We start from the raw sequence: 18366 nt of genomic DNA, 5'->3' as shown, positions 1-18366 counted from the left end.
AGACTACTTGAGTTCAATAACTTAAAAATGAAAAGCCTCTGGACTCTCCCAGCACACATTATTCAAAGAGCTGTGTTAAAAAGCATGTAGCAAATGTGCTGAGTTATATGCACTAGGTAAGGGAAAGCTGTGTCATCCCCAACGCACCAGCAACTGTCTGTCTGCTAATCCTTTAGTTTAAAATGTGTAGAAACACCTTCTAAAGAATGCTTCACTGTACTATTTACAACCCAAACTTAAAATATGGTCCTTGATGGAATGGACCATATAGTAGTACAGACCAGCTGCCAGCTCTATATTTAATAGCAGATCATGACAATTTTGTTTGTGCTTAACAACTAGACACCTTTCAGTGAAACTATTGCCTGGAAATGACACTACAATATTGTTAGTTATTTAGAGGGCAGGGAGCCAAGAGAAAAATCGCTCATTAATGGTGAATGGGTGGGAAAGACAGTAACAGTAGAGGATTAAAAAATGGTAATACAATATACACAAGGTTAATAGGACTGTGAAATGGGGGTGGGGGGATATACAGAATGGAATTTCTATAACACAAAATAAACATGAAGATTTAAGTCTGCACTTCACATTTGAAATAAGCAAGAATAAATGTATATTGCTTCTTATATAATCAAAAGCCTGAAAACCTTATACCGATAGAAAATATTGGTAAATTTAAAAGGATTCCCCCAATTTGGGCCCTTTTTTCCTGTTCTATGAAGCAATTCATAAGGGGAAAAAAATAACTTCAGACTATAAATGATGAATGTAACTATTAGGAGTGGCCTCTCTAAGAGGTCTGAAATAGAAGGAAAATGTACATTTCTTCCAAAGCTGTAGCCAACAATAACTTTTGCATTCTGAATCCAGCTTAAGCATATTAGTTGAGAAGATGTTTGCAAAAGTATTTAATAAGAAAGTGCTGAATTTAGCTTTTATTTTTTTTCTGTTTTCTTAAGTGGCCTGCAGTCTATCAAATGCACTAAGAAGAACCTCTCCTAAGTGTAAATGACCAAAGGAAATAAAGTTTTCTTCTTATAGAGAGCTGTTTCCATAGATCAGGTAAACCTTTTCTGTAAAGGGCCATATAGTAAATATTTTCAGCTTTACAGGCCATATGGTCTCTGTCACAAATACTCAGCTCTGTCATGTAGCATGAAAGCAGCGACAGGTAACAGATAAATGAGTATGGATGGAGTCCAGTAAAACCTCATTTTCAACAACAGGCAGCCAGTCCATGGGACCATGACCATAGTTTGCTGACCTGTGCTATAGAGCTTGTTTTTTTTACCTACGACAAATATATTGTTTTAATAAATACCACCAACTTTGAAATATGATGTCTCGGATTTGCTTTAAAATATTTTACAAAAGAAAAGTGGAGAGTAGGTTAAATAAGACTAGCAAAACACAATTATTATTAAGGTTGGATGATGGATGCATGGAGTTCATTATCCTATTCTCTGTAATTTCTTGAGTTTGAAATTAAAAGCTTTTAAAAATGCAAAGTAAATCAATGAACCAGCTCTACAGGAAAATGAATTTCTTCACTTTACCGCAAACCTTCTAAAGCACATTTATTATTTTGAAACCATAATTAACATTATGCAACATAAAAAATTCTTAATGTAAAGCAACAAAACTAAAATGAAAAAGCTTATTATATAAAAGTGTATACCAGCATGAACCCTTCACATTTTCCGTAATTTAAAACACAGGCTCCCCTCATATAACTTCTAAATTAATATATTAAATTTATTCTCATCTTATCTAACAAAATGTTACTGGTTTTTGGTTTAAGAATATAATTATTTTTATAGAGCACATGTTATTTATGTTAACATATAATAGGTTTACTATTTTTCAAATAAATTAATGTTTTTTATTCCTCAGTTCTAAACTTTAAGCAATAAGTATTCATGGATACAACCTACATAAATAAATGCTGTTTAAGGTCTTCAACAACTAAGAATGTAAAAGGATCCTCAGACCAAAAAGCTTGAGAACCTAAGATCTAAACGTTCTCAATGTTGTCTAAAGTATGTTTACCAAGTGTATGAACAGCATATGTATTTGAACAATAATCATCCCACTGTAAAGTTAATCCACTATGAGGACTATCAATATACACCCACAAGAGGAAGATACTTAAACTGTCAACAGAAACATTCTTTTCAACTTGCCCTGTATGTCATAAATAATGTGTCCACAGGAAAAGAAGAGCTCTAATGTGATGTCCCATTTATGCAGATAACTGTCTGCTGAAACAATAATAAAGAAAAACTAATATATGCCAGCAGACATCTCTAATAAATGCGTTATCTCCTGTCAAATCAAGATATGCCATGTCACTCAGTGGAAGAAGCCAGAAATCAAGCTAAATAGAGCCTTAGGAAAGAAATCTTAAAGACCGTGCAATTTCTCAAAAACAATAAATGTGTTTGTTAAATGTTCTAAGTTTTTTCTCAACATTCAGCAATACAGTGATTTCAAATTATATCAAAACTAAAAAGTAATTTAAATTAGGCTCATGGAATTCTTACGGTATTTGTGAAAAACAGAACCTCTCTGTGAAAACATCTGAACTATAATCAATCTCAAAATTCTCTAAATCTAAAACTAAAATAAACAATCCGTAACACAGATTTGAACAAATAACTACAGCAAAAATATTCATGTGATTGTTCATTCTTTTATAAAGATAAACCAGTATTTATTTTTCAAATACAAAGCTGTAGCCAACAATAACTTCTGCATTTTGTATTCTAGCATTTTTAACCACTTTTGCCCCTTTTGCATATGGCTATTTAAACTATTATCAGACTATTTCATTTTTAAGTATACATTTCCAAGTTAAGTTTTAGAAATTTTATAATTTTTGTTGTCTTTTATCAACCTGAATAAACTTAAAATAGTAGTGTGTGATGCAGACACATACTTACATCATACTCTGTAACTCTGCTGCAAAGCTTATAGACTTCCCTGTACTTCTTCCACTACTTGAAGTAGCAGTAGACATTGGGCTGGCTGCAGTATTATTCATCTAAATAAAAAAGAAATAAAGCTTACAAAATGTATTTAACTATAAATAAGTGCATGGAAAATGGAAGCAATTATAAATTACTTCAAAAAGAATAGAAAATTTTAAATTTCTAATTTGTTCATAAATCTGACTTGTCCATACTTAATGTTCTTTATTAAAATGAAATAGTAAAGAGGGGGCACCTGGGTGGTGCAGTCAGTTAAGCATCCGACTCTTGGTTTCCACTGAAGTCGTGATCTCAGGGTCCTGGGATCAAGCCCCGCCTAGGACTCTGCTCTCAGCATGGGGTCTACTTGGGATTCTCTCTCCATCTCCCTTTGCCCCTCCCCCTACCCACCACACTCACATGCGCCCTCTCTCTCTCAAATAAATCTTTAAAATGAAGCAGTAAAGAGGAAAAACTGCTTAGTCAAATACGATATCAAATACGATATCAAAAAAAAGTGCTCAATAAATGTTAGCTATTATTTCCTATGTCCATATGAATTTTGCAATATAATTTTCCTTTAAAATGATCTGCAGATTTGAATATATGATACAATAAAGCAGTACTGCAAACTTTAGGTATACTGTAGTAAAGTAGGAGAAGTCAGGAGTCAGACTGCCTAGGTTCAAATCCCAGTTCTGCTTAAGTGATAAACATTTTAGTACAAATTTTTAATAAATAATGGAAGAAAAAGACTCATTAAAATACTTTACTAGAACTCCATGGTTTTCAAAGTGTGTTCCAGGGAGCCCTAAGGTTCATGGGCAGTATTTCGAGGAGCTCCCAGTGGCCCCAAAGCACACCCTCTCAGTTCCATCCAGAATCAGAGAACAACTCTGATTTTTCTATGTCATGTATTGGAGTTCCAAGTAAGAGTTAATATAAAGAAAGAGTTGCACAGCTATAAAATACAAAATTAGAAAACTGCATAATCTAACGAAACCAAAGCCTAAAATATAAATAATAAAAATAAAGTCAATCAGTAGATCAGAAGTAAACATTGTGATATTTTATAATCTCATGGTTAAGTAAATCATCAATTCAAAATATGACCTTTTTTTCCCAATAAAATTAAGTTGATGCGTAAGGGGAAAAGTAGATGCCGATCCTAATATATGCTATTTTATTTAATGCATGTGGCAGTCCCATAAATAAGAAATAGTGAAAATAACATTAAAATAATGAAAGTAGATAAAAGCCTCAACTGTTAATCAGTAAGTGCTCAATAAATGTTAGCTATTATTTCCTATGTCCATATAAATTTTGCAATATAATTTTCCTTTAAAATGATCTGCAGATTTGAATATATGATACAATAAAGCAGTACTGCAAACTTTAGGTATACTGTAGTAAAGTAGGAGAAGTCAGGAGTCAGACTGCCTAGGTTCAAATCCCAGTTCTGCTACTTTACTGGGACTTTGGGCAAATTACTTAACTTCTTTGTGCTTCAGTTCTTTCATCTTTAAAACGGAAATGATAATCCCACATTCTTAGGGTTGTTGTGAACATTCAATGAACTAACATGTACAAAGCATTAAGAACAGCTCTTAGCACACAGTAAGCATACAATGTTAATTATTATTATTGTACACAGACCTTAAGAATTCTCCCTCTATTGATCAGCTAAAAGCTTTTTTATATGACAAATTTAGGTTACTCTTTTTTCACAATCACAAGTCTAAGAAACTTGAATATTTTCACTAAAAGACCTTAACGTACTTCAACAAATATTAAATACTTAGTTTCCTTATAAAATACTTTTTAGTACTGACATCACTACTGCTAGCAGTCATCCTAGCTCAAAATCCGTCAGTCTTTGACTCCTTCTCCTGTACCCTATAATTTGTAAAAAAAACAAAAAAAAACAAAAAAAACACAAACAAACAAATTCTACTTTATGTTCTTACATCCTCCTCCCCATCTTGTTCTACTGTTATGGCCCTCTCTATAAGCACTACTTATAGCTTCTCTCTTTCCATCTCAGTTCATTCTTCACCTTGCTGCGAAATTTATCTTCTTAATACATCCTCTAACCTGACAGCTCCTGTGGGCAACAGAGGCTAAAACTGATATAGGAAACCTGAACCAGGGTTATTCACCAAGCTCTGAGATGGAAGGACTGGGCTCCATGAAGACAACTGGAAAAAACAAAACTATATATTTGTTATAATATAACTACTATAAACCACTACTATAAACCACTGCCTGAGATAGGCAATATACGAAGCTTTTGAGAGAAGGCAACAAGACAGAGGTCTAAGATGAGCAGCACGCTAGCTGGCTGGCTAGATCTGGAATAATCCCAATATCCTTCTGTGGCAAGGCCAACTATCGCCAATATAAGCCCTGGTCTAGTATGAGATCCCTAAGGGCCAGGCCAAATGAAAGAGCAGAGAAGGAAAAACCTTTTACTCAAATTGAGCCTGAAAACCAAAATTCTAAAACACATAAAGAAGCTAATGCTATGAAAGACCATCAACTTTTTTTAAGCCTCCGTTTTTTTCTACACAGACTTTTAAAATAGGTACTTTTTTCTACAAATAATATAGGAAAAGAAGCATCACCACTAGAACTCAGGTTAAAAAAAAAAAAAAAATCACATCACCAAATCCAAGATTGGGGGAAGACAGACAGGAACCCAGTGACTTCTAGGAACAGTCCTACAGAATCAGGACAGTGATAAAAAAGGAACCTGGCTCTCTCAAGGACCTTCAAAACGGTTTCCCTTGTCCCACCAGAACACTGGCAAAGATATGATGTCCCAGAGAAAACGTTAAAGTCAAAGTTTATGTATTAACCCCAGCCTCCAAAAACAGTTATGATTTAAGTTGACTCACGTCAGACTGGAAGACGTGCCAGGCTATGGCATGATCCTGCGGCCTGATGTCCCGTGACACACTGCTAGAGCAATGTGCCCCCTTTTTCACTGTGCAAATCCAGTCACCCTGCTTTAACACTCTCTGAAGAGGAGACACTTCCGAAAGTAAATTCTTATTAAAACCACAGCTCTCTTCAGTTGTCCCCCTACTGCAAATGTTTCGTATCAAGAGTATTTATTCGTAAGAGGTAAAAGGTCCCAATCCTAGTTTATTATAACCACGATCATCCTTTCACAGTCAAGTTATTTAATTTTTAAATCAAACAGGTGAATAACATTTTTCTGACATGATGAGCTGATAGCTCATTAGAATCTTTAAAATAATTATTTCCCATACCCGCATTTTGTTTGATTTAGATAATTAACTTCTTTAGACATAACTTCTTTACACATCAAAGTCCTATCAACCCAATGCTCTATTTCCTTTCTCCTAGACATTTAAAAAAAAAAGTCAGTTAAAAGCAGAAGCACTCAAGTCAATTTTCTCTAATAAATACAGTTAACATGGAACTGAAAACCTACTGTAATCTTCTCAATGGATTAATGTCCTGCAGTTGTTTTAGTTTTCAATTGGAATGCAGCTGTTTGCCATATTTTACAAAATGAATTCAGATGTGCAGATGGAGACCTAGATTATTTCAACATGCCACAGTTTAAATGTGAACCCAAAGAGTGAGTTCATCTCTGATTAATACTTATATTTACACCTGACAATATTAAGTCAAGCTCCAATACTATGTCACACCTGTAAAATCCTATTCCAGAGTAGAAAAAGTGACATCTTTTATTTTAAAATGATGGCATTTAAGGATATACCCTTTCCCTCAGAAAATACTATAACAAAAAAAAATTTTTTTAATTGTAGTAAAGTTATACATTACAAATGTGAATTAAACAAAAACTTAATGAACATGCTACTGGGTTTCTAATTATAGCTCACATTTTTGGTGCTAAATGACCAAAGAAGAAATAACATGAAACACCTTTGGCTTAAAATACCTCAAAGAGTTGAAAACTTTATTACTAGTTATAGAACCATCAAAACAACATAAATATCTGGATTGTGAAATCCATCAGTCTACCCATTTATTAAGACAGTGGAATGTTTTATCATTTCTTTTATTTATTTATTTATTTATTTATTTGACAGAGAGACACAGCGAGAGAGGGAACACAAGCAGGGGGAGTGGGAGAGGGAGAAGCAGGCTTCCTGTGGAGTGGGGAGCCTGATGCGGGGCTCGATCCCAGGACCCTGGGATCATGACCTGAGCCAAAGGCAGACACTTAACGACTGAGCCACTGAGGCACCCAGTTTTATCATTTCTTCTATTACATCACTGCTGAGGAAAATTAATTCAGCAGACCTATGTACTGATTCTGAGCATACACAGTTCCAATTCCAATCACTCATAAGCTGAACATCCTACATCATATAAATTAATAGAAAACTGTTACAGTCAGAACATTCTCATTTTCATAGAACTCCAAAGGCAGGAAGCAATTATGGTTAAGCCAACACTATTATACACTAAATTCTGGTTCTGTTGTTTAAAAAAAAAAAACAAAAAACTCAAGTTACATCATGATGTAAATTTCTCCTGCTGTGAAAAATAATGCCAAATGATCATTCAATCACTGAGAATGTAAAAAATTAAAAAAATTAAGTGTACAAAATGGTAAAACTTCTACACCTAGTATTTGGGATAACACAATGGTAATTCCAATATATTTACATATGCCCCATTTCAAGTGGACTTCAGAAGGTATAAAGCTCAAGAGTCCATACAATTACCTGCTAAAAGAGAAGCAACATACCATGAATAAACCCAAGAACAGATGATTCACATAATTTATAACTGTTTCAAAATCAACAGCAATTTTTCTGAAACTGCTAATTGTATTTTCATAACTAAAAATCATTTGTATTCACTTACCCCATATTAAATGAGTTCAGAACCTAAAATAAGATGCATCAATCATAGCACTTCTCACACTACAGTGTTAACTATTTCATTGTCCTCGAACTGCTAACTGCTTAATGACAGGACACTGTTTATTCTGTAACTTTAATACCTAATATGCTGCCTACCACTGCTGATTCTCAGTAAATGTTGCGTGAATGATCAAACTACTGTATGGTGTAACAAGGAATACAAAGATAAGAAAGACGTATTTATGCCATTTAGTAGCTTATAGCCTACTGAAGTTAACAGATCAGATATATTCAATGGAATGAGTTTAGAGATAATGCCCAAGATACTATGAGACAAGAGGAGCAGCTAAGACCCAGTCAATTATTATGGGAAAACTGTCCTGAAATTTAATACTTGTTACAATCTGAAAATAAAGCATATTTAACTGCATTAAACAACAACAACAAAAAACAGGTAAGTGAATAGCACATCTGAACTATCCATAGGCCACTGGATTACTATAAAATCAAAGTGCAGAAATGAAAGTATGTTGAAAATTATGAAGCACCATAAATAGCAATATGATAGTAAACATTCTTCCTTACCATTCATTGAGCAATTATTTTTCTTAAAAACTATTGGAACAGGAATAAGTACTTCCTAACCAAAATCACTTTGATTCTAATAAGTATGGATAAGAAACTACAAATTTTCACAAGGAACACCCAATGATCAAAATGGCAAGTTATTAGCTATACTATAAGTAGAGAATCACCTTTTTAATATAATTATCAAAGGCTTCATATTCATAGACAGAAAAACTCTTCTCTGTAATATATTATACTATTTCCTGGTATATTTTCCCCCACCAAACCTGCTTCCCTGTCCAACATTCCCAGTTCTATTAAGAGCAACACTACTCCTCAGTCACAGAAGTCCAAAAAAATCCAAGGCATTTTTGATTCGCCAGCTCCTTTCCTGACGACATCCATGCAATCTGCTCCTGGCATATTTTCTTTTAATAAAGCAATTCTAATGCAATCTCTTCCTTTCCAATCTCACCTTAAACCCATCTCCCACCTTTCTAATTAATTGTGCACACCATCTCCAGAGTACTCATTCTAAATATTTGTTATTCCTCTACTGAAAGCATCCAAAATTTCTCCTTCACCTGGAGGACAAAAATTGTCTAAAATCAGTCCCACAGGACCTCTGCAGTCTCCTTTCCCATAGCAGTCAAAGCAAATATCCAGTTATCTCCCAAACCATCCCAGGTTCTTCTGAACCTTTAGCCTATAATTCTTCCTACTTACGATACCTTTTGTTTCCTCTCCAAATCCTAGCTGCCTAGAAAAGCCCAACCTAAGCTCAATATCTCCAAGAAGACTTCCCAGACTCATGATCATCAGGAATTCTCCTTTCCCTATCATCTAATGTTTTCATTTACTAATCCTTTTGTTTAACATTAAATATTTCAGTGCACACACATTATTTTAGTTTATTAATAAAATAAACTTCCCCAACTGTTGGCAGATGACTGCATCTGTACCTCCTCCTTCACAAAGAAATGAAAAGCCTTTATTTACTAACTCTCTCCACTCAGCTCTACCAAAGCCACTGTACCTTCTCCTGATTCCCTCCTAGGACATTCAAGGCACCTCCTTATTTAAAGCCAATGCACCACCTGCTCATTGGCTTTATCCATTCCTAACTATTTACTGGGCACCTACTACAGGCCAAACACTGTTGTAAGAGCTCGGGATGTGGTCGTGACTGAGCTAGACAAAAAGATGTTACAATGCAGGAAACAAGCATATAAATATAATGCTGGAGATGAGCATATAAATATAATACCAGGTAGTGACAAATGCTATGAAAACAAATTAAACAAGTTGTTTTCAACCAGGAGGTGACATTTAATAGAAGATCTGAATAAAGCCCAGGTGAGAGCTCTGGAGAACTTCCAGGCAAAAAGAATAGCAAAGTACCAAGATCCTGAGGCCAATGTGGCTCAAGTGAAGAGAACAAAGGGGATAAGCAGTAGAAAATAAGGTCTGATAGGCAGCAAGAGGCCAGATGATATAAAGCCCTCTAGGCCATGGAGATTAAATTTTAGTTGAATATAATGTGAAACTATTAGAGAATTGTGACAAAGGAAGAGACTTGAAATATTTCAGGTTTTCTTTTAAGATTTATTTATTTTCGAGAGAGCGAGAAAGCGCGCGCGTGTGTGCATGCATGCACAAGCACAGGGGGTGGGCGGGGCACAGGGAGAGAGCCAGAATCCCAAGCTGACTCTTGACTGAGTGCAGAGCCCAACACGAGGCTCGATCTCATGACCCGGAGATCATGACCTGAGCCAAAATCAAGAGTCAGAGGCTCAACTGACTGAGCCATCCAGGTGCTCCTGAAATATTTTAGGTTTTAAAAAGCTAACTCTCACTGCTGTGACATTATACTATGAAGAAGCAAAGGTACAAGCAAGGAGACCAGTGAGAAAGTTACTGAAGTTGTTTAGACAAGGGAGGACAGTGGCCTGAATTAGTGGAACAAGTGGAGATGGTGAGAAGTGATGAGTCTTCTGGAATATATTTTGAAGACAGAGCTGATTGCTAATGAATCGATTAGACAGGGGGTATGAAACAAAAGCAGTCAAAGATGACTCTGAAGTTGACGTTGAAGTTGGGGCTTGAGCAACAGGTTGGATGGTGTGCCATTTACTGAGATCAGGAAAACTGAAAAGGAAAAAACAAACCAGGAGTTCAGTTTGAGCCCTATTGAGTCTGAGACAACTATTAGACATTCAAGTGGAGATGAAATCCTGTAGAAGTTTTACGACAGATGTTGTAAGGCAGAAAACTGAAATAAGTCATGCTCACAGGGTTGTGCTAAGATGGATAATTAATCAATACAGTAGAATCTTAAAATAAGGCCCAACTAATCTTTCAAGTTCAGTTTCCCCATCTGTCAAGAATAATTTCTGCCTTTCTCAGAGGAGTGTTATAAAGACGACGGTGGCTCCCACATATTAGGCATCCAAAAAATCTATCTGAATTGAAAAGAATATCAAAACATCTATAAACTATGAAAATTCCCAATAGGCAGATAGAAACCGTGCATTTACATATCCTAGTTGGCTACAGAAACAACGACTTCTTTTTAACCTACAGACATAGGAGGCCAGTGACAGACTGCTCAGAGACCCGTGAAGTTTTATTATTACGTTTTTCTTCTTCAGTCTCAGATTAATACAGGTTTCTATTTCAAGTGCTTTCATATCCAGTACTCTCTTAGGGAAATATTGAGTTTCAAAAAAAAATTTTATTCTTTGCAAAAATAGGTCTTGAGGAGCACTGCAAATGTGCATACCAAATCATCCTCAAATACCTCACATTCAAACCCTGACAAAATGGCAAGCTTACTTTTCTCATATTAAAACACTGTTTTTTTACATAAAATATCATACAATTGAGTGACTTAATGGTTAACTTTTCAGATAAAATAAATGCAAAATTTTTTATTCAATTATATTTTTAATAGTATGCGTATTTGACAAGGATGTCAAAAAGGGAGCTCTCTTAAACATCGAGATTCTCTACCACTCTAGATTCACATTCTAGAAATATTTAACCTTATGAGGAGTCTATTTTAGATATAAACAAGTCAATAAACTATCTGATGTGGTTAAAAACATAGTTCATGTGATTAAAAAGAAAAAGGAATTAGAGATTTGCTTTTGCCATGTAAAAAAAAGCTGAATTTGTATAAGCATTTCAGAGTTTATAAAGGACTTTCACCTATATTAGTTCACGTTTGTTTACACTCACCCTACAAGGCATGTCATGATCCCCCTACCAATGAGGAAAGCGAGAGTAAAAAGTGGTTAAAGGTCACAAGTCTAATAAAAATCAGGCTTTGATCCCAGGTAGCTGATAACCTGAAATATTCTGTCCATGTACATACGTATTTTTACAAAAATTCACGACTCTCCCATTTTAGTGCCTTAGTTTTTTTCATTTGTAAACAATGCCTATCTCCTTTAACACACTAAAATAATGTGAAATTACTGAGAAGTTGTACACATAGTAAGTAGTCATTAAGTTATCTTAGAGACTGATGACTTTAAAAGTTCAGGAAGTCTTTGCTTGAAAGTAAATCTGAGGCAGATGGATAAACAATTATAATAGACAAAACTATAACTATACAGATTGGCGGGAGGGGGACCAAAGACATCTGAGGTTCAGAACTACAGTTTAAAAAAAACTAATTTCATCCAAATCCCTCATTTTTCAGGTGAGGAAACTGAAGTCCAGAGGGGTTTCTTGAACTGCCCAAGGACACATCACTATTTAGTGATACAGCTGGGACTAAAACTGAGGTCCCCTGACTTCTGGTCCAGAGTTCTTTCTACTATCCCACAAGGAACATACAAATAAAAGTTGATCATAATTAACTCACAAGACCTCCACAATGTGTTTGTCATAGTGAACTTTGTTGTGAAATATCTGCCTATGCCAACTCACAGTTTAGCATTAATAGCTGGGCTCTGGAGTTCAAATACAGGCTCGAACACTTACCATGTGACCTTGGGCAAGTCACATCACCTCCCTGCCTCAATTCCCTCATCTTTAAAATGCAGGTTAAAAGTATACTCCTCTTATAGATTACATGAAGGAATATATATAAAGCACTCAGGACAGTGCTGGTACGTAGAAAGCACTCAGTTCATTATCATGATGATGATGAAGAAGAAGAAAAAGAAAGAAGAATCCAAGCAAAATTACAGTTTCTTAAAAACATATCACAAAGTATTATCACTAAACATCTACATTCTCAAAGAAGGAATGTTATGATTAGGAGTAGTCCTTTAAAGATCTAGAAGCAAATAATATGAAGGAAGTGAAATACACAATCTTCAGTCATAAGACCTCTATAGCATTTAAAACAAGAGTACACTTCAAGATTTTAAAGTAATTTATATTTGTATAGTATTTTGCATTTATAAAGTACACTCACATAAATTCTTTCAATTTACTGCCCTATGAATTTAATGATCAACCATTTTTTCAGCAGCTACTACATACCATATGCCAGATAGCATGCTATTTTCATATTCATTGCCTTATTTAACCTTCAATATCCACTATCAGCCAGATATTATCAGAGGCAGTAGTATAACACGAAAAAACTGACATAACCATTCCAGAAAGTAACAGCCTCATCAGTATCACCTATTAAGTGGGAATGACATGTGTGGACAAACAAATGAGATACAGCATTTTGCACAGTAGATGGAATACATCAAATGTCCATTAAAATGTTGGGTCTCCCTTAGCAGTAATACGTAGTTGTTTTGTGCAGAAAATATATCACAGGCACCTGGGTGGCTTAGTCGGTTAAGCATCCACTCTTGGTTTCAGCTCAGGTCATGATCTCAGGGTCCTGGGATTGAGTCAGGTTACATGCTCATTGTGGAGCCTGCTTAGGATTCTCTCTCCCTCTCCCCCGCCCCCACTAAAATAAATCAATCTTGGGGGAAAAAAAAAGAAAATGTATTGCAACCAGATCAGTAAAGCACCAATACCATGATTTACAGTATTGTTAAAAAGAGCAACCTCAGGTAGTGCCTATAATACCCTATACTGTTTTACAAATAAAAATACACAACAATTTTTGCAGATTTAAGGTCAGTCTTTACTAGGGATAGTAGGTTGACAAGCTGAGATAAAACTAAATAATAAAATGTCTGTAAAGCAAGACAATTTGTGTAATTCTCTTCTGAAGTCTTCAACAATCCTGTGAGAAGGCTAAGATGAGTTGAGATACTTATTCCATTTTACAGAAGAAGAAATTGAGGCTCAGAGAGGTTAAATACTTTAACTGAAGTCACAAAGAGAGAATATGGTACAGAAGGACTAACCTGAGGTTTTCAGAATTAGTTTTAAGTACTTCTTTGCACCTATCCACAATGTATCTCAGAACGTCAATATCTCTTCCAGATCCTTTATCCAATAAACTTAAGGGGCGCCTGGGTGGCTCAATTGGTTAAGCGACTACCTTCGGCTCAGGTCATGATCCCAGAGTCCTGGGATCGAGCCCCGCATCAGGCTCCCTGCTCAGCGGGGAGCCTGCTTCTCCCCCTCCCTCTGCCTGCCACTCCCCCTGCTTGTGCTCTCCCTCTTTCTCAAATAAATACATAAAATCTTTAAAAAAATTAATAAACTTAAGGCTAAAACAGCTAATATTTATTGAGCACTTACTTCTTATGCGCTTTGCTGTACGCAATGCATCACATGGATTACCTCCTTTAATCCTCAGCAGAGTAAGGACTCAAACCAAGTGTGTTTGACTCCCAATAAAACATTTTACCTACCACAGTATAAATTAATACAATAATGCATTTGGCTGAAGTATTTTTCTTTACTATTTAAGTGAACTATAAGCAAAATCCTTCTTGAACATTCTAAATGCATAATAAACAGATTTCTGACCGACTTCACTATTCAACTTCACCATAAAATAAAATGGGTATTACTTTCAACAAGAATACTCAGTCTTCTGATTTGATTGACATGGTCTGACTTTCTTTGCAGCCTCCTATACCAAAAAATCATTTATGTAGAAAAAAACAAAAATCAACCTGCCCAAGATTTCCATTCAATATAAGGAGAGAAGCAAAAATTTGTAATTACGAGTGGCTTAAATGGACAGGTCACTTGCTGGCCTTATTCCAGATATCTTATCTATTATTTAAGCACACATGCAATAATTCTCTCAATACTTTAGTACTTTTGTGAGACTGCAATATGGTTAATCCTCCTAAAATTACATATTACAAATTTCAACAAGAATAAAAGTAGGGTGATATTTTTATGTGGTACCAACTGGGACATTTTTTATATGAATGGGGCTCTATTAATAATTATGCCAGGACAAATAGGCCCTAAACAATGACTGTCGCAGAGAAGATGGGGTATACAATCATCCTATGTAAGAGCAATGCATTTTGATTTGTATGTTATAGACTATTCTCTGTATATGCTTAATCCATGAGCTTTAAGTTTTTGGCCCAGATCTAGCGAGTATCTTCAGCCTTGAGATCAAGGACACCATTTTACAGACACCAGGCCAGAGTTATGGGTGCTATCTATAAAAAAAGGTTTTCTTAAGTTTTATTCTCAAACTTAACTTTATAGACATCTGCTCAAAAAAAAAAGGGAAAAAAAGATCTACATATATCAAAGAAAGAAATCTTACAAATATCACCAAGTTTCAGACTATCTCTTCAAAAGCTCTGAATACCAATAACCACAAAACTATTTCTAAAATGGCCCAATGTGGGGCACCTGGGTGGCTCAGACAGTTAAATGTCGGCCTTCCACTCAGGTCGGGATCTCAGGGTCCTGGAATCAAGCCCCATATCAGGCTCCCTGCTCAGTGGGGAGACTGCTTCCCCTGTCCCTCTGCTCCTCCCCCCCCTTAGAGCTCTTTCTCAAGTAAAATCTTTAAAAAATAAAATAAAATGGCCCAATGCTCAAAGGTTACTACTAGAAACTATCAATTTGCTTTACTATACAAAAGTTATAAAACAAAAAAACACCACCTTTCAAATGGAAAAAAACTTCAGGAACAAAAAAGTTGAAAAGTTTTCACTAAACCTAACCAAAATGATAAAAGATAGTGAAAATCCATGGCCACAATACGGTACAATAATGATTAAAGGAAATGCCAGATAGTATTGCTATGGCTCTCCAGATGAATCTGGCATTAGCTGTACAACCTAAGGAGTAAAAAGAATGATTTGCTTTAATTTGTCAAGCTGTAAATAAGTACTAACAGACCCATGCTTTGAACTATAGTATTTGAGCAAAAGGCATTATTTGAATATAATTATGATTCCCTAAGGCAATAAATGTTCTAAGAGTTGTCTTCTTTGACTTAAAACTCAACCAAATCAAGAATTGGAAGGGATCTCAAAGTCTAAATTCTAAGCTTAGGCTGTCCAATAAGGCAGCAACCAGCCCCTTGTGGTTATTTATATTTAAATTAATTAAAACAAAATTTAAAATTAAGTTCCTCAGTGCACTAGCCATATTTCAAGTGCTCAAGAGCCACCTGAGGCCAGTGCATACCATATTAGTACAGCACAGATTACAGAATATTTCCATCATGGCAGGAAGTTCTACAATATTGGACATTGCTGCTCTAGACTTTGGCTGCTCTAGATCTTTGCTTAAATATTCCCAGAGATAAGAAATTTGCAATAATGAAGTGCATTCTCTTTTTGCAAAGTACCATCAAAAAACTGTTCTGACAGTCAAATCCTGTCTCTCTGAAACATCCACCAGAAATTCCAGGAGTTCCGCCCTCAATTTGGTCTTCAAGTAAATCACTGCACGGTTCACTCAATTCCATTTCCAAAGTTCTGACTCCTAACATAGGCTAAAACCCTAGGTCCTTTCCACCCAGATAAATATATACTAATTTCTTTCAAACGAAACAGTTTAAAGTTTGTATCAGCCTCACGAGGGTATGCTAATTTATCCACGTGTACATTAACAACACATGTCAGTGTCGCCTCTGAGTGTCAGATATCACATTCCACTATTCCTATAAATCTACTCTCGCTTATACGACATTCAAGCGTCTTGATTTTTAATTTAGAAAACAGGGTCACAGTCATTCTGAATTTCTTAAAACATAGAGACTAAAATGAATTACACTTAAATGTAATTGATCAGTGCCTGGTGCTAAACTAGGCTATTACTACCCCCAGCTACAGACCGGAACACCCAGCCAAAAGCAGGCTAAATAATTTCCCCAGGGGTCACAGATGTGGGCACAGCCCACAGAGAACAGAGTGGAGCTTTTCGCTTTCCTGGATGCTACACGTTTCCTAACGCTACCTAACGCTTCTTCCACCCTGCCCATAAAGCAATTTCCTTCCGTAAAGATTCTTCCCAGCAAAACACTAGCTACAGGACGCGCGAAAGGTACCTAACACACCCCAGCCACGCCAGCTCCCGCTGGCCTGCCCAGCTCCCCTCGCCCCACGCCCACCCGCCGACGGGGAGGAGTCAAGAGCCTGCTCCACGCTCGGCGGGAGGACCGGCTGCCGAGCCCGGCCAGCGCCTCACACGACCGTCCTCCCTTCAGCCCTTGAGCGCAAACGCCCATTCCTCCCACGCGGCCGCCCTCGGGCAGGGGCCAGGGTGGGGCCGGGGCCCAAAGACGCGGGGCTCGCCACGCGCCGTCCCTCCCGGTTCGCAGACCTCTCCCCGCCCGCCCCGCACCGCCCCCCGCACCCCCTACAACCTCTGATTTAAAGAACACTTGTAGGCACGGCGGCACGTCCCGCGTGGAGAATGTGGGGAGAGATGGTGCGATTTCTGCTGCGGCGGCCCGGGACACGCTTGGAAAGGGGCGGGGTGGAGGGCTGAGAGTGTAGAAAGGGAGAAGGTGGCTCGGCCGGGGCAGGGGTGCGGGGGCACAAAATGGCGTGAGCCCGACTCTCCGTGGGGCGGGGGCTGCGGAGCCGGAGGAGGGAGCGCTGCAGACGCCCCCACCACTAGCTGCGCGGGCACTGGCGCATGCGCGCTCGGCCAGGTGGCCGTGGTCTCCTTTCCCGAGCAAGCCACTTCCGCCACGCTCGCCGGGGGCGGGGCGTCGTGGAGCGCACCCGCAGCGTCTTTCCTTGCGGCGGGTAACCCTGATCCGGGCGGCGGGCCTCGAAGCGGGCCCTGCCGGGAGACAGTGGAGTTGAGCTGAGAATCCAAGGGTGTTCGAGCGCCAGGCCGTTCTATTTAAGAATGGAGCTGACAGGGCAAGGGTTTTCGAGCGGTTGGGTGACTTACACTGGAAGTTTCTTTTCAGCTTCAGGGCAGAGATTGTCCTGTGTAAGCTTCTGTCTAGGAACTGGGGTGAATCGGAGTCTTAACCGGATTGTGCTTTTAGGATGGGGAAGGGAAACGGAGAGACCAAAAAGACCTGCTCCCCCAAGGGACCGCAGTGCCGGGGTGTTCCTGGGACCGTGAGACTCCCGGCTCTTCTGCAGGCTCCCGAACACCACCACTCCCCACCCTGCCTCTGCAGCAAAGCATTGGAGAGGCGGTGCGAGATGATGATGGTCCACCATGAATACCCCTCACTCCCATCGCCAGACTCATTTTACCAAATTCAGGCATTTAAGGACCGCGTTTTTATAATTGAAATCTTTTCCTATATCAAGGGGTGGTTTGTTGTTGTTTTTGGATGATCCTATTTTTATTTTTCCTTAGGATTTTGGCCTGTTCCTAGTTTTTAAATCTTGTACCCCCACTATTGAGCTGCCTGTCCTGTGCTCTCAATTTGAGTGCTATAGATGTAGTTCTTTAATACAATAGTCAATTACTTCAGTATATGAAGTCTTGTTATATATATTTTTAACATTGTTTTCAGCTGTTTAGGAAAGAAAACTGAGTTATCATCCATGCTTACGTCCACTCCTGTGACGTCAAATATTATAAAGTATTTCACAGAAATTCAACTACTAACCTTCATCATG

The 18366-nt window shown here is 37.5% G+C and overlaps 1 protein-coding gene across 6 annotated transcripts in view; it reads right to left on the bottom strand.

The window, feature by feature from the left end:
* The window catches only part of SUPT3H (SPT3 homolog, SAGA and STAGA complex component), a 542786-nt gene extending 525385 nt beyond the window's left edge, over window positions 1–17401 (bottom strand). For all 6 annotated transcript variants that reach the window (XM_032409726.1, XM_032409727.1, XM_032409728.1 and 3 more), the window contains exons 1-2: window positions 17139–17401; window positions 2946–3046 (exon numbers count right to left, since the gene is read on the bottom strand). In XM_032409726.1, coding sequence (XP_032265617.1) covers window positions 2946–3046 — 101 coding nt within the window. In that variant the 5' untranslated portion in view covers window positions 17139–17401. The remainder of the gene's footprint in view (window positions 1–2945; window positions 3047–17138) is intronic.
* Window positions 17402–18366: the final 965 nt, after the last annotated feature.

This window comes from Phoca vitulina, unplaced genomic scaffold (assembly GCF_004348235.1).
Source record: "Phoca vitulina isolate PV1807 unplaced genomic scaffold, GSC_HSeal_1.0 scaffold11, whole genome shotgun sequence".
Taxonomy (NCBI): Eukaryota; Metazoa; Chordata; class Mammalia; order Carnivora; family Phocidae; genus Phoca; species Phoca vitulina.
The sequence above is the reverse complement of the archived record's forward strand: the minus strand, read 5'-3'. Positions and strand labels throughout refer to the sequence as shown.